Genomic DNA, 20,392 nt, shown 5'->3' with positions numbered 1-20,392 from the left:
TTGTTAATAAGAATATAAAAATAGCATTACGAAATTTCATAGTGTAACTTAGGGGGCCTCGTAATTTAAAAGTGGATAACAGTGAAAGAAATAATTTGAGTTATATCCAAAAAATTTTTTAAAAAAAATTTATTAGGACACTAAATAAATCCATGTATCTATGACTATTACTAAAACTAAACACGGTTGACATCATCACTTCTTAAAATTGCTTATGTGCCACTTCCTCGTTAAAAATTTTCCCTGTAAAATTTAGTAGTGATGTTATTGCTATGATGATTATCTTTGAATTAGTACTTTCTTAAATTTGAGTATATTATTATTCTTATTAATTGTTTTTTTTAGTTTTAAGGTTAAATCGTATTTAATGTATTAGAAAACTATATATTATATTTCATTTATTTCAATTATTTATAAAATGTTTTCAATTTTATTTATTAAATGAATATTATTTAGTGTATTGGATATTTTAATATGGTTAAAAACATAATATACTTTTATTACGATTTGATTTTGTTATTTATACTCTAAGTTATTTAAATACAATGATTAATTCTAATATAATCTAGGTTGTGACTATCTTTATATGTCACTTATATTTTTTATGAGAAACAAAAAATTATTTTTGTCGTTTAAAGTAATAAAATCATTTTACATATTTCTATATACTATTTATATTTGATTATAAAGTGTGTTATTAATAGTAATAATATCTGATACTTTTATAAAGTAACGTAATAGTTATTTTTGTTAGCAAAAAATTGGTATGTTATTTTTTATTAAAAGAACTCATAATTTCGTATTGTGTTCAGGGTACAAATCATTTGCTATTTTACTCAAATAAAATAATAAAAGTATAAATATAATTATATTGCGCACAATGCAAAATATAATATAATATACGTAATATATACAATTATTCGGTTCTCCTACAACTTTAATATAAATAAAATATATAAACATGTTACAAAATTTGATAAAGACGTAGTCTCACGTGTACTATTTAGTTCTCCTATAAATTAAAATCCAATCCTTAAATATCGCCATCCATTTCATTTTATCGCCACTCCCTGAGGAAATTACGTATTTGCCCCTGTATAATTTTGCCATCGAACCTAAAATTTTCTATATATACCACATCCTCACTAAAATATTTCCTACCACACTTAAAAATCAACTTACAAAAGCAAATTGTTGGAGAAAAACCTAAGTTCAATCCGCAAACAATTAATCGAGGTAGTTTCTTTTCGAATGTAATTAATTTAAATTTGCAAACGAAAAAAAAATATAGGTTGAACCGCCCAGATCTGGGCGACTGAACCCCGGTTCAATCGCCCAGATCTAGGCGATTCATCTTCTATATATATATATATATATATATATATATATATATATATATATATATATATATATTTTCGTTTGTTTTTATATAATTATTATAAATTTTAATTATGTTATTGTTGTCATTATTATTATTATTATTATTATTATTATTATTATTATTATTATTATTATTATTATTATTATTAATTTTGCTATTGTTATTTTAATAATTTTATTATTATTGTTATTATTGTTGTGATTTTAATTGTTGTTATTATTAAATATATTTTTATGTTTTGATTTTAAATTTATGAATGTTAATATGTTTGTTATAATTATTATTACAATTTTTATTATTATTGTTGTTGTGGTTTTTTTTTTAATTTTTCGAATTTAAATTAATTAAAAAAATATTAAATTAAAGGAATCGCCCAGATCTGGGCGATCCTTTAATTTTTTTTTTCGTTTTTTTGATAATTATTATTGTTATTTTTAATTTTATTTTTGTCGGTATTATTATTATTATTATTACTGATTTTATTTTTTATTTTTTTTTATTATTTTTGTGATTGTTATTAATTTTATTATTAAATTATTCATTTTCTTATAATAATTAATTTATTATTTTAAATATGTTTATTTTAATTAATATTATTATTATTAATAAACTTTGTATGTTGTGTTTAAAATTAATTTTATTATTGGTGTTGCTTGGTTATTTTTTTTTGCCATTTTTAATTTTTTATTATTATTTTTTTTAGAAAAATTATTGTTTTTGTATTTGTATTATTACTGTTAAGATTATTATTATTATTTTTTATTATTTTTATTGTTATATTATTATTATAGTGGTTGTTGTTATTTTTAATGTTATTAGTATATGTTGTTATTATTTTTATTATGTTCATCTGGTTAATGTAACGTAAATATTGTTTATGTTCATTTATTTTTAATATTTAATGAAACTGTAAAAAATTGTAGAAAATGGCTGGTAATGAAGGAAAAGGAAAGGGGTTTTTTAGACAATTATTGAGAGGTAATAGTTCTAGGCCTACCTTACTCAGAGGGGACCCGCATGAGAGGGGGGTAACGGGTTCTGCTAGGAGGGCTAGGCAGGAAGAGGCTGTCAGACACAGTGAGGCCCAACGGTCGAGTACGCTGAACCAAGTGCGTACTCCTTTTGATGACCAGGCTAGCAGCCTTTAGAGTAGTTGGGGGGTTTATAGTGATGATGATAATGATACAGATTCGCCCATGGCGGCCCGAGTTCTTCTGAGCGCGCAGGACGTAGTTTGGTCGATAATGAGCCGCCATGGGAGAGCAGGCCCTCACAGTCCGCAAACACGGATTGGTTAGTGACATCACCCCAGCCCGGGGGTCCGACAGATACGCGACTGATCCCTAGCTATGGCGGGCACATAGCTAAACTTATTTATGACGGCTCCGAGCGTACGCCTCCGATTCTGGATTGCCGTATTAGGAAGAGGCCGGTGGAGTCCATCATCCGACTGAGGGATATGTCCGATGCGCTGAACGATGTTCTACTTGCCACTTCCCTCGGCCGACTACCGGACATTATGCATCAGCGCATCGACTGTGCTTTGAAATCGACGTTTGTGGAGAGGTGGCAGCCGGATACGAACACTTTCCACATGCCATGGGGGGAAATGACGATTATGTTGCACGACGTGCAACGCATATTGGGCATTTCTATTGAAGGTTCTCTGCCGGCTGAGCCTTTGGAGGCGGAGTGGCAGGTCGGTATTACCAATCTGTTCGGGGAGCCTATGTCTGAGCTTCGGCGTAGAGGTGCATTCACCTGCGGCTGCGTAAGCGTTGCTGAACTGATGCGGTTGTGTCATAGGTCGCAGGCCATGGATACTTAGACGACAGCGTACTACATGGCTATCGTCGGCTCTACCTTGCTGGCGAATAAGACCAGAATTGGCATGCGACCTCACCCGATAATTGCCGTGAACGACGATCAGCAGGACGTGGCCTGGGGTGCGGTGACCTTGGCGTTCTTGTACAGGCAGCTCGGAATGGCATCTAGGGCTGGTTGCAAGACCATCGCGGGATGCCTCAAATTGCTCCAAACATTGATCTATGAGTACTTTCCCGCTTTCCGCCCTCATCCTCGCCGAGAAGATGTGCCAAACATGACTAGGGCGGAGATGTGGACACCGAGGAAACCAAGTCGTGAGGTGGACAGGTTGAGGGACTGCCGTAGGGTTATTGACTCAATGACGGAGACTCAGGTATTGTACATTACATTTTGTCATGCACGTGTTTTTTCATTTACAGTTTATCTTTTGTTAACGAAGCTTGCATGCAGGTGGAATGGACTCCCTACAATTCTGCTCCTAGTGCGTTGCTGAATGAGCACCACCATCATTAGGGGTATCACGTGCTTTGATGTCGTCGAGGTGTATTTGTCGGAGCGGACGTTACGACAGATCGGGTTCGTGCAGGCTATTTCTCCCGCTCCTATTAGACCAGCCAAGGCTCTCTGACCGGCACACGGTACCTATTCCGTGACCTTTCATTCTGCTGCTGTATATTTGGAGGCATGGAGTAGGTTCCCCTTTAGTGCCCGCCTTGTTGAGCAGGGACTTCGTCGGGCTTCTGTTCCTTCAGAGGCTGAACCTAATTACGCTGAATGGTTCAAAGTTTACTCTCACCCGTACATATCCCCCGGCGATGGCTCGAGTTTCGGTGCAGGTCCTTCTCAGAGCAGAGCTGAATACGTAAGTTTTGCTATTTCTTTTTGTGTTTTCTTGTTAACTGCTGTTTTCTTTTTGTGTTTTCAGTTCCTGAATGAATGGCCCAGTCGATTCACTCCAGTGGCAAGACTACCTGCTCAGCTCGCGGATTTGAACTCTCGTCAACGACATGCGTTAGAAATATACCTTAATGATTGTAGAGATTTATTTGAAGAATGTCAAATTTTTATAGGGCATGCGTTAGAAATATAACAAATGCCGCACATCTACATTAAACAAAACATTGAACCAAATTAAGACATAATCATTAGATATAACGACAATAATGAATCAACAAAGCCTTTTTACCTGGGAAGACGTCACGAATAGTTGCAGATAAACCTTCGTCTCGATCAGTTACAATGACGCTAGGAGTCTGAGCAGTGCCGAAAATATCTCTCAATCCCTGCAACACCCACGAATACGACACAGCCGCCTCATCTCGCATCAAACAAAACGCAACCAAGAAGTTGTGATTGGTTGGCGTCATTCCGATCACTTCACATAGTGGCCACTTTTGTTTGTTCGTTTTGTACGTTGTATCTATCAACACAACATACGGCCACATACGTATCATTTGGATAGAGGTAGGATTTGCAATTAAAAGTCTGCTCAATTGCCCTTCGATATCCAAGTCTGTCCAGACCATGTAATTAAGTTCAGTGGCTATATGAAGACAGTGTTGAAGGGGAGTCCTACCCTCCATCTCTTCCCTCCTTATTGATTGCCTAATATTATATATCTGATTCATACTAGCATAAAAACCAGGAAAATTATCTCTAATAGAATTCATAATAAAGGCCGGTTGCATTCCGGTTGCACTAAGTTGTCGTATGTGCTCCCGAATATCTACATTGATCCTATTCGGCCTTACATGACCATCTCTGTAGACTAAGAACGGGTGGTAATGTTTTCCTTTTTCACCAGGACACACCCTTACCGTCCAAGGTCTTTCTCCTGGTTTACGACTACTTCCTATAATCAAAAATTTACACCCACAACTTCTACTTTTAGAACCAGGTCGGGCAGTATTATCTACATTATGTACATCACCCCTACTATTACCATAGCGGTGACATCTTAAATACACACTAACTCTAGAACGTCCTTCTTTCCTTTTATAAGAAGCACGTGTAAATTGAAAACCGATTGTTATTCCTATCGCATTGGCCCAACTATGTAACTCATCCACGGAAATAAATTCCCTATCCGTAACAAAGCTACCGGAGTAATCTACGTTGTCTCCAAAGTTTTCAAACTCCTGCAAATTTAAAATATTAATATTATAAATTAATTACATTAATGACGTAAATATAAATAATAATTACAACAAAAATTAATAACAATACTAATACTAAAAAAAATAATAATTAATAAAAATAATTATAATAATAATAATGACTACAATAATAATAATAATGACAACAACAACAACAACAACAATAATAATAATAATAATATTAATAATAATAATAATAATAATAATAATAATAATAATGATAATAATAATAATAATAATAATAAATAACGAAAACTAAAATTAATAATGACGACAACAACAACAACAACAACAACAATAATAATAATAATAATAATAATAATAATAATAATAAAAATTACGTATATAAACAAATGAAAAAATTTTTTTTAAAAAAATATGAACAATAATAATAATAATAATGACAACAACAACAACAATAATAATAATAATAATAATAATAATAATAATAATAATAATAATAATAATAATAATAATAATAATAATAATAATAATAATAACAATAATAAATAAATTACGATAACTAAAACAACAACAACAATAATAACAATAATTAAAAAAAATTTACGTAAATTAAAATAATAAAAAAAAAAAACGCACAAAAATGGGCGATTGAACCATGGTCCAATCGCACAAAATTGGGCGATTGGACCATGGTTCAGTCGCCCAGTTTTTTGCGATTCAACCATGGTTCAATCGCCCATTTTTGTGCAACTGAACCATGGTTCAATCGCCCAGTTTTGTGCGATTTATTTTTTTTTTATTTTTTTTCCAACGATTCAAATCGAAAAATTTACGTACCGCATCCGATTCATAGTCGCTTTCGTTAGCCATATTTAACCAATTACGATTGAGAACTTCTTTAAGAGTTTTTAGAGAGATAGTACCGTGTTTGAATTCGTACTTCATACGCATCACAAAATTCGATATAATATAGACAAATCTTCCGCATTTAATTGTTAATAGTGTTACTAAGTGTGATTTACATTTATTAATTAAGTTTTAAGTGCAGTAGCAATTTTGTAATTTTTTAAACTCCAGAGGCGAATACGTAATTTTAAGAAGAGGGTGACGATAAAATAAAAAAGTGACGAAATTTAGTAATACCCTATTAAAATCCGTACCATGCTTGAAATTCAATTTTCTTGTCTTTGATATAAACTAAGAAAAATTTAAACTGTAGAAGTTGTATGACTAATGCAGGGGCACTGTATTCACTTTTAACTTCAGAGATTAAGAGAGACAGAAACGAAAAGAAAGCTTTAATTAATTGTCTACAACACGCTATATTTAAATATCCGTGTAATCAGCAATATTCCTTTCAAAATACTGTAAAAAATGTTAAAAATATCTAATAAAATTTTTTTTAATAAAAAAGTTTTGCCAAAAAATATTTAACAAAATTTTTTCGTTTTCAAAGAGTACCAAGTAATATTTTCTTTCAGTTGACCGTCAAATATAATTTTTGACTAGTCAAAATCAAAAATTCTTCTTTCTCCTCTTCAATTTCTTTCCAATTTAATTTCAATTTTGAGTAAAAAGTAGAGGGAGAATATAGTAAGGAAATTAAATTGAAAAAAGAATTTGAAGAGGATGAACACGAATTTTCGATTTTGACCAGTCAACCGTTATATTTGACGGTCAACTGAAGGAAAACGTTAATTGGTACTCTTTGGTAAAGAAAAAAATTTTGTTAGGTATTTTTTGATAAAACTTTTTTTATTAGGTACTTTTTGGAAAAAAAGATTTTATTAGGTATTTTCTGACATTTTTCCCTACTTACTCCATCCCTTTTGACATTTTACGCAATCTAATGCGTTATTTTGATTATTTATATATTAAAGTATAAAAATCTAAAAATTATAAAAACTTAATATTATAAAAGTAAGCGATTAGACGATTCAAACAAAATTTAACTTGACTATATTTTTTCTTACACATTAGTTGCAATATATAAAATAAACTTGAACGATAAATAGTGTCAAAAACGTTATGTAGCGTGCGTTTCAGATTGGAGGAAGTATATAGTTTGTTTTTCCATATGGTTCGATGTATTAATTTAATTTTAAATATATTTTTTTATGTATATTAAAAATTTATAAAAATTAATATTAATAATTTTTGTATTAAAACGAATCAAACAAGATCTTATTTGATTATATTTTAACTTAGATAATAAAAAATTAAAAATTAATTATAACTTAAAAGAGATAGGTTACCTCTGTTCTCTAATATTTTTTCTTATTTGAAATATTCTATCTTAAGGAGAGAGAAATTTGATTAATATTTTTGATATATATTTAGAGGATAAAATATATCCATGTGGGATCTTATTAAATTCGTCTTAATATATACTTTTTTATCATGTATTTTTTATAATTGTTTATTTTGTATATTTAGAGATATTAAAGTTTAAAATATACTTAAAAAAAATTGTACGCAAAATAAACGGAAAGAACAAATAGAGACGGAGGGAATATTTGTAGAAATATAACCAATGTTAGGACTAAATTGAAACTATCTTTGGTTTAACTTTTAAGTTAACCGTCTCTTGGTTTGCCTTTCCAAGTTTCCATTGTCATTTCAATTTTAAAGAGTCAATCAATCAAAAGGAAGAAAAATGTAAAGAGTTACTAATACTCCTACTAAGTTGAGTTGAGTTGAGTGTAAAGAGTTTGAGTTAGAGATATAGAAGTAGCAGCCCAGAAAAGAAATGGGGGTTCCTGCTTTTTACAGATGGCTGGTTGATAAATATCCCAAAATTGTTGTAAATGATCATCTTAATTGTGTTCACCCTTTGGAGTTTGACAATTTATATCTGGACATGAATAATATCATCCATCCTTGTTTTCATCCTGATCATAATACTGTTAGTTCTTTTCCTTTCTTCCCCTACTTTTTGGATTTTCATTTTTTATAATTCTTTCATTAATTTTTTTTGGCAGATATCTCCTCCAACAACATTTGATCAAGTGTTTCAAAATATATATGCCTACATAGATCGGTTAATCAGAATTGTAAGGCCCCGGAAGTTGCTCTATCTTGCAATTGGTAAGCTCAACAAAATTTTATATTAATTAACGTTCCTTATGCTGTTTATTTCTAAATTAGGAAACTTGTAGCTAATTTCAGTTCCCTGGCAGTATCTATTAAATAGTTGAAATCTTAATGAAAAACTAGTGTGAAGTTAGGTGAACATTCTCGTTTTCCTTTTGATCATCTCATATTGTTTTAAAAAAATTATAGTATCATATTAGATGGCAGTAAAAATTGGGAAAAAAAAAAACATTTTTATTTTGCTTCAATAAAGCAAACCTATTTTAACAAGTTATAGTGGTGGCTTTTTTACAGGGCAATAATAGTCCCTTGGCACTTTTTATTTTTTTTATTTTTTAAATTTTTTTTATTTTGCTGCAATAAAGCAAACCTATTTTACTAATTTTTGATGGAAAAATAAGATAATATAGAAGTAAGAATGTAGATGGCTTAAAATAGAAAGCGTAGAAAATTCAAAGCAGAAGTGTTAGTATTGAAAACTTGTGTAATTTGTATATAATACAGATGGTGTTGCACCAAGGGCTAAGATGAATCAACAAAGGTCTCGGCGTTTTAGGACTGCAAAAGATAATGAAGTTGCTGTGAGCCCTTGGTTTAATTATTTTTTTTTATGATGATCACACTGTTTGAATTTGACACTGAAAAGGATGATTCATATTATTAATGTAGGATGAAGAAGAAAAGAGGCTTAGGGAAGAGTTTGAAAGGAAGGGCAAAAAATTGCTTCCTAAGTTAGAATCTCAAGTATCTGATTCTAATGTAATCACTCCTGGAACTGAATTTATGCATCAGCTGTCTAAGGCTTTAATACTTTATATTCATCAAAAGCTTAAGAATGATCCTCTTTGGTCCCAACTTCAGGTTAATATTGATTAATCCCTTTTTCTTTTGGTTGAATGTCTTGATTAGCCTCACTTATTTTGCTAATGATTCAATTCATTTTCTATCGTCTCAGGTTATTCTATCTGATGCTACTGTTCCTGGAGAAGGAGAACACAAAATTATTTCATTTATTCGTAGCAAACGTAGCATTGCAGGCTATGATCTGAATACTAGACATTGTCTATATGGCCTGGTATAGTATAAATATTTTATGGACTAACAAAATAATTGTTATTTGTTTAAATGATCAACATTTTTTTTTTTAAAATTTTCCTTAACTTGATTAACTTGAACAAGCATTAAATCATTCAGGATGCAGACCTTATTATGCTAGCATTAGCCACACATGAACTGCATTTTTCCATATTAAGAGAGGTATGATCTTTCTTTTTTATGATGTGATTCTGGTAATGCTGATTAAAGACTTATTATTAAAGATTATCATCAGTTTTCTTCATGTTTTTGTCATAGGACGTGCTTCAAGTGCCAGAAGAGGTGTCTATTTCTGAATCAACACTTGTTTCAAACATTCAGAATGCTGCAGAGAATATCTTGATCAAATCTGTAGAAGATAAGCCAAAACCATACTTTGATATTGCTGAGAGAGAACTATCTTCCCCGCTGCCACCACAGAAGTATCAAGTATGTAATAATACCTGTACAGTGTTTTGTTGCAATATAATGTCATTTCACATTCTCACATGGTGTCCAGTTTTTGCATATTTGGATCTTGAGGGAGTATTTGGAGCTCGATATGCAGATAATTGATCCACCCGATAAGTTTGAATTTGATATAGAGAGGATAGTTGACGACTTCATTTTCATATGTTTTTTTGTTGGCAATGATTTCTTGCCTCACATGCCTACCTTGGAAATACATGAGGTTAGCACTTGTAAAGGTTTAAAGTGAAATTTTATTTATTTATTTATGAATTAAGAATGATTGCTTTGCTTTTCCCCTTGAATGACAGAATGCCATAGACTTGCTCATGTATGTCTACAAGAAAAAATTTAAAAGTATTGGCGGATATTTGGTGGATGCACAGAGAGTAAGTGTAAAACTGCCTAGACTCGAATATAAAACTTTTTATGTTTTCTGTTGGCTATATAGTTCATTGGTTTGTTGAGTTCTGTAATTTTGTACTTTCCCGTGTCAATGAAACAGGTAAATGACCATAATGCTGGTTACATTAATCTAAAAAGAGTTGAGAAGTTCATTCTATCTGTTGGATGTTTCGAGGAAACGATCTTCAAGAAAAGAACTGAAATGAGGGAACGAAAACTAAGAAGGATAGTGTCAGAATTGATTTCAGTACGTCAATCTTACCATTTAAGCACTTTGCTGAATTTTCCCATCTAAGCACTCTGTCAAAGAACTTATTTGTTTTCTTGCTTTCCTTCTCAGGAAGCAGATGAGGCAGATCATGATGGTTTTGAGCTGAGTTTAATGGATTCTAAGGATCATGAAACTGGAAATGCTCAGAAGAATAGCTCAAGTAGCTCAGATATTGAGGAAGTATGTCCGACGTTTCTAGCTTACCGATGACAAAAATGGTACTGCTTTATCAGTGTTATCTAATAAGTATTTGTTATCTTAATTGATGTCATAGATGTTAAAAAATACCAAGGCGCTGAATGAAAAACTGAAGCTGTCCATTCGTCATAAATCTGATATGTTCAAGTACGGAAATTTGGGATGCGATAAGGTAGCAAATGCAGACTTGCCGTAGTCAATGTTCGTGTATTGATCTGATTGAATTCAGCTTTTGAAACCTTACAATTTCACAACTTTTTAGGTCAAGCTTGGCTCTGTGGGATGGAAGCAGAGATATTATAAAGAGAAGTTTGCAGTGGAGGATCCCAAGGAAGTAGAGAGCATGAGAAAGGAAATTGTATGTGATATTTAATGGTAAGAATAGGTTTGATTCATCATGCTTATGTATATAACATTATCATCTGGCTTGTTGACATGCAGGTTCAGAAGTACACAGAAGGACTATGTTGGGTCTTTCTGTACTATTTTTCTACTATACCATCATGGAATTGGTAATGCAAAAACACAATTTTTTTTCGAACAAATTGTTTACACCGTCTGTCATTCTTATACTTAGGCTTACTAATATTTGTAACAGGTACTATCCTTACTATTATGGACCTTTTGCTTCGGATTTGAGGGGTTTGGCTGGTGTTAAAGTGGAATTTCAAAAGGATATGCCCTTTAGGCCATTTGACCAACTAATGGCTGTGCTTCCGCCAAAAAGGTTGTTTATTTAGCTTATTCTTGCTTGAATGAATTCTTATTTTTGATCTAGGATACTGGGGATATGCTGTGTGGCTTATATGCCTAAACTGGTTGATGATTTTTGCAGTGCACATGCTCTTCCAAGAGTCTTCAGAGAATTAATGACAGACAGCAATTCTGATATCATTGAGTTTTATCCTTCTGGTGAGATTCCCTGATATGTTCAGTAGTAAATGTTATTGGCTAGATATGTTAACAAATTCTGATCCATTTCTATCAATGAATGTTAGATTTTGATGTTGATGTCGATGGTAAAAGATTTCTCTGGCAGGTATTAAATTTTGTTTCTACTCAAAGATTAGTCCATTTCCAAATTGGCTAAACCATAATTTTGGTACTATTTGTTTGTGGAAAAGGGAATTTGTAAGCTTCCGTTTATAGAACAGGAAAAGCTGTTGAGTGCAACCAAACCGTTGGAGCAGAAAGTAGAGGTAAGGTTGTTTGTTAAAATGCATGTTTTTGTAGATTCATTAGTTTCAGTGCAATACAAAGTTGTTTATGAGGTGCAGGAATGGGAAGCTAAAAGAAACATTTCATCTACTGATAAGCTGTTTATAGGAGCTTCCAATAGGTTCAAATTTCTGATGCTATCATTTTCCTTTCGTAGATGATTTGGCTTTCTTAATACTTCATGTAAGTATTCTGGCAGAGCTCTGATCATTTGCCTCTCCTTTGTTTTGCGTTATAGCACCGAGATAGAGTATAGGGATTATTTACGTAAGCATACAGAAGTTGAAGACGGAATTATGTAAGTTGAACACGATCAAATACGTTATCTCATGAGCCGATTGCTTTAGTTCTTGAAGTACTTGGTTTTAATCCTTTTAAATCTGAATTTGTTACATGTCTAACTTGGGTTGAAGATTAAGTAAAGCTACCTATATATTGGTTGGACGTCACTTTGATAGGTCCAAGTTTAGTTATGTTTTTTTAAAGTCTTTTACCACTTAAATCTGATTAATTAGCTACTGCATGCTTGGGGAACAACTTAAATCAGCCTAATGCATGCTTTGGAGGCTATTTAATGCTGTTTTGTGAGTTCCAATGCTTGTTCCCCATGCTTGGACGTCCCACCTTAATTTCTCTTGCTTTTTTTAGCTTCCTTTTGCTGTTGTAACTCTATTTAAAGAGAGCTATTCATGAATGAAAGTTCAGACTTGTTTTATGAATCAACCTTTGTGTTTTCTTCTTGCCTATCTTTGTGTTTGTCCAAGGTTAACAAGAGTTCTTTAATACTTTGAGTGTGTTCTTGAGTATTAAACTAGGGGAGATTGAGTTTGTCTTGTCTCTAGCCTAAATACTATTGCATTGAGTTTGTTCTTGTGCTTTGGTTGTCCTATTTTCATTCAAATATACATTCTGCCCAAATTACTTCTTCTTTCTTTTCTTTTGTCCTTCTCCTTCCTTAATCATTTAGGAAGTCTTGAGTTAGCATTTACATCATTTGGTATCAGAGCTTTGGTATTTTAAAGAGTGTTTCAAAGTGTTAATTCATTCAAAATAAACACAAAAAAAAAAAAAAAAAAACTATGGCTGAAGAAAACCTCGCTGAGCTATTGAGATCAATCAATTTGAGGTTAGAAAGAATGGAGAAAAAAAATGAAGAGCGTGAGATTGAAAAACAAAAGCAAGATACAAGAATGGATTCTATGGCTGATATACTTTTAAAAGCTACAAGAAAAATTGGTGAGATTGAAAATGAGGATTCTAGTAGTGGAAATAATTATAAATCTTTTGATGAAGATAGGGGGCTTAGAATTGATCTTCCAGAATTTGATGGAGGTCATGATAGCGAATCATTTCTTGATTGGCTAAGGCAAATTGAAACCGTGTTTGAATATAAGGAGTATGATGATAAAAAGAAGTTTAAGCTTGCTGTTCTTAAACTCACTAAACTTGCTGCCTTATGGTACGAAAATGTTAAAGCAAATAGAAGAAGAGAAGGAAAAAATAAAATGGACTCTTGGGAAAAATTTAAAAAAAAGATGAGGGATAAATGGGTGAGTAAGGAGTATGAGCAGGAGCAATACTTGAAACTTACACATCTTTCACAAGAAAATGAGATGAGTGTGGAAGAATACATTAGAGAGTTTGAAAAACTATGTTTGATTTGTGATTTGCAAGAGAAGGAAGCCTTTAAAATTGCTCGTTTCATTAAAGGGCTGTCCAAAAATATTTGTAGAAAAGTGGAAGTTACTCATTATGCTTCTTTTAGTGATGTTTGCAAATTGGCTTTGAAATATGAAGCACAATCCAAGGAAGAGAAAGAGAAGGAAAAGCCTAAGTTTCCTTACAAAGGTACTTCGAAGTTTACTCCTTCCAACTCAAAAGGGAGTACTTTTCAAAGTAAGGCTTTCCCATCTAGTTTTATAAGCGAAAAATCAAAAGAAAAGGCTGTTGTGTCGCCTAGTGAACTTGCAACAAGGAGGAAATGTTTTAAATGTCATGGAAGAGGACATATTGCTAGTGAATGTCCTAGCAAGGCTGTTTTAACATCTACTCAGTGTGCTATTATGGATGAAGAGGAAAAAATGTATAATTTTGTGGCAAATGAAGTGGAAGATTTGGAGGATGATTATGAGGAGGAAATACAACCAGAAGATGAGTACAATATGATGGTGGTTCGAAAAGTGCTATTTAGTGAGCCACAAGCTGATTTGAAGCAACGCCACAATTTGTTTCATACTAGATGCAAAATTGGAGAGAATACTTGCAATGTTATAGTTGATAGTGGTGCACAAACTGATGTAGTATCATCTGAAGTTGTGAGTAAGCTGAAGTTAGCTACTAGAGATCATGAAGAACCTTACAAGTTGAATTGGTTGAATGATAGCACTGGAATAAGGGTGAGGAAGCAAGCTTTGGTTTCTTATTCTATTGGAGGCTTTGAAGATGAAAGATGGTGCGATGTAATTCCCATGGATGCTTGTCACTTGCTGCTTGGAAGACCATGGCAATTTGATCACAATTCGGAGCATAGAGGAAAAAGTAATGAGTATATTGTAACAAAAAAAGATGGTAGAAAAGTCAAATTAATTCCCTTACCCCCTAAAGTTGCTAAGAAAGAAAAAGACAAAAGCAACTATCTTGTAACATGTAATGAGTTTGAAAAAATAGTGGATGAATATGGTGGTGGTTATGCTTTGGTTCTAAGGACCAAAGATCAGATTAGTACTTCTTGTGATAACTCATCTTCCTTAAATGAGTTATTAGAAGAGTACAAAGATGTATTTCCAAATGACTTGCCCAAGGGCCTCCCACCAATAAGAGGCATTGAGCACGCCATTGACTTGATTCCTGGAGCACCTTTGCCAAATAAAGCTGCTTATAGATGTAACCCCGAGGAAAGTAAAGAGCTTGAGAGGCAAGTGAGTGAGTTGATTGAAAGGGGCTACGTGAGAGAAAGTCTTAGTCCTTGTGCTGTCCCTGCCCTTTTAGTGCCTAAGAAAGATGGCACTTGGAGAATGTGTGTAGATAGTAGATCCATAAATAACATAACCATCAAATACCGTTTTCCTATGCCTAGGTTGCAAGATATGCTTGATGAATTAAGTGGAGCCTTAGTCTTTTCAAAAATAGATTTAAGGAGTGGTTATCATCAAATGAGAATAAGGGAAGGGGATGAATGGAAAACTGCTTTTAAAACAAAACAAGGGTTATATGAGTGGTTAGTGATGCCATTTGGGCTTTGCAATGCTCCAAGTTCTTTCATGAGGTTAATGAATGAGGTTCTCCGTCCTTTTCTTAATAATTTTGTTGTTGTTTACTTGGATGATATTCTAGTGTATAGTAAAAACAATGAAGACCATATGGTGCATTTGAAGAGGTTGTTTGAAAAATTGAGGGAAGTAAAGTTGTATGGAAAGCTTGAGAAGTGTTTTTTTATGACCCCTAGTGTGTCATTTTTGGGATACATTGTGACTAGAGAAGGAGTGCAAGTAGATCCAGAAAAGGTTAAGGCAGTTAAGTCTTGGTTGGCTCCAACCAATGTGCATGAGGTAAGGAGTTTTCATGGGCTTGCTTCTTTCTATAGGCGGTTCATTAGAAACTTCTCTTCTATTATGGCTCCCATTACCGAGTTAACAAAAAAGGGTGAATTTGAATGGACTGAAAATGCTCAAAGGGCTTTTGATAAAGTCAAATACATGCTTTGCAATGCACCTATACTTGTTCTCCCTGATTTTAACAACGTGTTTGAAGTAGAGTGTGATGCAAGTGGGGTTGGAATAGGGGCTGTCCTTATTCAAGAAAAGAAGCCAGTAAGTTTCTTTAGTGAGAAGTTAAGTGAGGCTAAATTGAATTACTCTACTTATGATCGTGAATTTTATGCCATCGTTAGAGCTCTTGATCATTGGTCTCATTACCTTAGACCAAAACCCTTTGTTCTTCATTCTGATCATGAAGCTTTAAAATTCATAAATGGGCAACAAAAACTTAATAAAAGACATGCAAAGTGGGTAGAATTTCTTCAATCATTTACCTTTAGCTCCAAATATAAAGATGGAAAAAGTAATATTGTAGCTGATGCTTTATCTCGAAGAGCATACTTGCTTTCTATGGTGGATGCTAAGGTTTTGGGTTTTGAACAACTCAAGGAGTATTACAAAGATGATCCTGATTTTGCTAATGAATTTCCAAAGCCATCGAAAGATTACGTTGATCAAGATGGTTATCTTTTTAAAGGTAACAAGTTGTGTGTTCCTAAAGGTGGCATTCGTGAATTGTTGGTAAGAGAAGTTCATAGTGGTGGATTGGCTGGTCATTTTGGCATTCAAAAGACTCTTGATATTCTTGGTGAGCATTTCTATTGGCCAAGGATGATCAGGGATGTTACTTTAGTTGTGGAGGGATGTGCTACATGTCAAAAGTCAAAAGGGCATTTCACAAAGGGGCTTTATACTCCATTACCTGTTCCAGATTCTCCTTGGGAAAGTGTTAGCATGGATTTCATTGTTGGGCTACCACGGACTCAAAGGGGTAGAGATAGCATTATGGTGGTGGTAGATAGATTTTCCAAAATGGCTCATTTTGTAGCTTGTAATAAAACAGATGATGCAGTAAAAGTGGCTGAATTGTACTTCAAGGAAATTGTCAAACTACATGGCATTCCTCGAAGTATAGTTTCGGATAGGGACTCCAAGTTTTTAAGTCACTTTTGGAGGACCCTATGGAAGTTGGTTGGTACCAAGTTACTATTTAGCACCTCTCATCATCCCCAAACTGATGGACAAACAGAGGTGACAAATAGAACTTTGGGTGCTTTGTTACGTGGTCTTGTGAGCAAAACGCAGAAATATTGGGACATGAAACTAGCCCATGCGGAGTTTGCTTACAATAGGGCTCATTCTTTAACTACTTCTCGTTCTCCTTTTGAAGTAGTGTATGGAGTGAATCCATTTGTGCCTGTTGATTTGATTCCCTTGCTGAAAACTAATATGGTAGAAAAAGATGCAAAAAAGAGGGTGGAAACCTTTCAAAAAACCTGTGAGCAAGTAAAGAAAAGAATTGAGGAGATGAATAAAAAATACCAAGAGAGAGCAAACAAAAAAAGGAAACAACCCATATTTAACCCTGGGGATTTGGTTTGGCTTCATTTGAGAAAAGAGAGATTTCCGAAGCTTCGCAAAAACAAGCTCATGCCTCGTTCTGATGGTCCGTTTAAAGTACTTGAGAGGGTAAATGATAATGCATACAAGATTGAACTTCCTGATGAGTTGATGGGTGTTAGTGCTACTTTTAATGTGGGCGATTTGTCACCGTACTTGGATGATTCAAGTTTGAGGACAAACTCTTCAAAAGAAGGAGAGAATGATCCAAGATCAAATACGTTATCTCATGAGCCGATTGCTTTAGTTCTTGAAGTACTTGGTTTTAATCCTTTTAAATCTGAATTTGTTACATGTCTAACTTGGGTTGAAGATTAAGTAAAGCTACCTATATATTGGTTGGACGTCACTTTGATAGGTCCAAGTTTAGTTATGTTTTTTTAAAGTCTTTTACCACTTAAATCTGATTAATTAGCTACTGCATGCTTGGGGAACAACTTAAATCAGCCTAATGCATGCTTTGGAGGCTATTTAATGCTGTTTTGTGAGTTCCAATGCTTGTTCCCCATGCTTGGACGTCCCACCTTAATTTCTCTTGCTTTTTTTAGCTTCCTTTTGCTGTTGTAACTCTATTTAAAGAGAGCTATTCATGAATGAAAGTTCAGACTTGTTTTATGAATCAACCTTTGTGTTTTCTTCTTGCCTATCTTTGTGTTTGTCCAAGGTTAACAAGAGTTCTTTAATACTTTGAGTGTGTTCTTGAGTATTAAACTAGGGGAGATTGAGTTTGTCTTGTCTCTAGCCTAAATACTATTGCATTGAGTTTGTTCTTGTGCTTTGGTTGTCCTATTTTCATTCAAATATACATTCTGCCCAAATTACTTCTTCTTTCTTTTCTTTTGTCCTTCTCCTTCCTTAATCATTTAGGAAGTCTTGAGTTAGCATTTACATCATTTGGTATCAGAGCTTTGGTATTTTAAAGAGTGTTTCAAAGTGTTAATTCATTCAAAATAAACACAAAAAAAAAAAAAAAAAAAAACTATGGCTGAAGAAAACCTCGCTGAGCTATTGAGATCAATCAATTTGAGGTTAGAAAGAATGGAGAAAAAAAATGAAGAGCGTGAGATTGAAAAACAAAAGCAAGATACAAGAATGGATGCTATGGCTGATATACTTTTAAAAGCTACAAGAAAAATTGGTGAGATTGAAAATGAGGATTCTAGTAGTGGAAATAATTATAAATCTTTTGATGAAGATAGGGGGCTTAGAATTGATCTTCCAGAATTTGATGGAGGTCATGATAGCGAATCATTTCTTGATTGGCTAAGGCAAATTGAAACCGTGTTTGAATATAAGGAGTATGATGATAAAAAGAAGTTTAAGCTTGCTGTTCTTAAACTCACTAAACTTGCTGCCTTATGGTACGAAAATGTTAAAGCAAATAGAAGAAGAGAAGGAAAAAATAAAATGGACTCTTGGGAAAAATTTAAAAAAAAGATGAGGGATAAATGGGTGAGTAAGGAGTATGAGCAGGAGCAATACTTGAAACTTACACATCTTTCACAAGAAAATGAGATGAGTGTGGAAGAATACATTAGAGAGTTTGAAAAACTATGTTTGATTTGTGATTTGCAAGAGAAGGAAGCCTTTAAAATTGCTCGTTTCATTAAAGGGCTGTCCAAAAATATTTGTAGAAAAGTGGAAGTTACTCATTATGCTTCTTTTAGTGATGTTTGCAAATTGGCTTTGAAATATGAAGCACAATCCAAGGAAGAGAAAGAGAAGGAAAAGCCTAAGTTTCCTTACAAAGGTACTTCGAAGTTTACTCCTTCCAACTCAAAAGGGAGTACTTTTCAAAGTAAGGCTTTCCCATCTAGTTTTATAAGCGAAAAATCAAAAGAAAAGGCTGTTGTGTCGCCTAGTGAACTTGCAACAAGGAGGAAATGTTTTAAATGTCATGGAAGAGGACATATTGCTAGTGAATGTCCTAGCAAGGCTGTTTTAACATCTACTCAGTGTGCTATTATGGATGAAGAGGAAAAAATGTATAATTTTGTGGCAAATGAAGTGGAAGATTTGGAGGATGATTATGAGGAGGAAATACAACCAGAAGATGAGTACAATATGATGGTGGTTCGAAAAGTGCTATTTAGTGAGCCACAAGCTGATTTGAAGCAACGCCACAATTTGTTTCATACTAGATGCAAAATTGGAGAGAATACTTGCAATGTTATAGTTGATAGTGGTGCACAAACTGATGTAGTATCATCTGAAGTTGTGAGTAAGCTGAAGTTAGCTACTAGAGATCATGAAGAACCTTACAAGTTGAATTGGTTGAATGATAGCACTGGAATAAGGGTGAGGAAGCAAGCTTTGGTTTCTTATTCTATTGGAGGCTTTGAAGATGAAAGATGGTGCGATGTAATTCCCATGGATGCTTGTCACTTGCTGCTTGGAAGACCATGGCAATTTGATCACAATTCGGAGCATAGAGGAAAAAGTAATGAGTATATTGTAACAAAAAAAGATGGTAGAAAAGTCAAATTAATTCCCTTACCCCCTAAAGTTGCTAAGAAAGAAAAAGACAAAAGCAACTATCTTGTAACATGTAATGAGTTTGAAAAAATAGTGGATGAATATGGTGGTGGTTATGCTTTGGTTCTAAGGACCAAAGATCAGATTAGTACTTCTTGTGATAACTCATCTTCCTTAAATGAGTTATTAGAAGAGTACAAAGATGTATTTCCAAATGACTTGCCCAAGGGCCTCCCACCAATAAGAGGCATTGAGCACGCCATTGACTTGATTCCTGGAGCACCTTTGCCAAATAAAGCTGCTTATAGATGTAACCCCGAGGAAAGTAAAGAGCTTGAGAGGCAAGTGAGTGAGTTGATTGAAAGGGGCTACGTGAGAGAAAGTCTTAGTCCTTGTGCTGTCCCTGCCCTTTTAGTGCCTAAGAAAGATGGCACTTGGAGAATGTGTGTAGATAGTAGATCCATAAATAACATAACCATCAAATACCGTTTTCCTATGCCTAGGTTGCAAGATATGCTTGATGAATTAAGTGGAGCCTTAGTCTTTTCAAAAATAGATTTAAGGAGTGGTTATCATCAAATGAGAATAAGGGAAGGGGATGAATGGAAAACTGCTTTTAAAACAAAACAAGGGTTATATGAGTGGTTAGTGATGCCATTTGGGCTTTGCAATGCTCCAAGTTCTTTCATGAGGTTAATGAATGAGG

General features: G+C 33.6%; 1 protein-coding gene across 4 annotated transcripts in view; it reads left to right on the top strand.

Moving 5' to 3' along the window:
• The first annotated feature begins 7,883 nt into the window (after window positions 1-7,883).
• Window positions 7,884-20,392, top strand: part of LOC130813245 (5'-3' exoribonuclease 3-like) — a 51,922-nt gene continuing 39,413 nt past the window's right edge. For 2 of the 4 annotated variants that reach the window (XM_057679035.1, XM_057679033.1), the window contains exons 1-20: window positions 7,884-8,233; window positions 8,310-8,415; window positions 8,926-9,002; window positions 9,091-9,282; window positions 9,377-9,496; window positions 9,616-9,678; window positions 9,775-9,945; window positions 10,016-10,186; window positions 10,275-10,352; window positions 10,469-10,615; window positions 10,709-10,819; window positions 10,914-11,009; window positions 11,100-11,195; window positions 11,279-11,349; window positions 11,436-11,564; window positions 11,673-11,749; window positions 11,836-11,876; window positions 11,962-12,036; window positions 12,115-12,176; window positions 12,294-12,353. In XM_057679035.1, coding sequence (XP_057535018.1) covers window positions 8,078-8,233; window positions 8,310-8,415; window positions 8,926-9,002; window positions 9,091-9,282; window positions 9,377-9,496; window positions 9,616-9,678; window positions 9,775-9,945; window positions 10,016-10,186; window positions 10,275-10,352; window positions 10,469-10,615; window positions 10,709-10,819; window positions 10,914-11,009; window positions 11,100-11,195; window positions 11,279-11,349; window positions 11,436-11,564; window positions 11,673-11,749; window positions 11,836-11,876; window positions 11,962-12,036; window positions 12,115-12,176; window positions 12,294-12,353 — 2,099 coding nt within the window. In that variant the 5' untranslated portion in view covers window positions 7,884-8,077. The remainder of the gene's footprint in view (window positions 8,234-8,309; window positions 8,416-8,925; window positions 9,003-9,090; window positions 9,283-9,376; window positions 9,497-9,615; window positions 9,679-9,774; window positions 9,946-10,015; window positions 10,187-10,274; window positions 10,353-10,468; window positions 10,616-10,708; window positions 10,820-10,913; window positions 11,010-11,099; window positions 11,196-11,278; window positions 11,350-11,435; window positions 11,565-11,672; window positions 11,750-11,835; window positions 11,877-11,961; window positions 12,037-12,114; window positions 12,177-12,293; window positions 12,354-20,392) is intronic. The other 2 variants (XM_057679036.1, XM_057679034.1) reach the window with 1 other exon arrangement.

This window comes from Amaranthus tricolor, chromosome 5 (assembly GCF_026212465.1).
Source record: "Amaranthus tricolor cultivar Red isolate AtriRed21 chromosome 5, ASM2621246v1, whole genome shotgun sequence".
Taxonomy (NCBI): domain Eukaryota; kingdom Viridiplantae; phylum Streptophyta; class Magnoliopsida; order Caryophyllales; family Amaranthaceae; genus Amaranthus; species Amaranthus tricolor.
The sequence above is the reverse complement of the archived record's forward strand: the minus strand, read 5'-3'. Positions and strand labels throughout refer to the sequence as shown.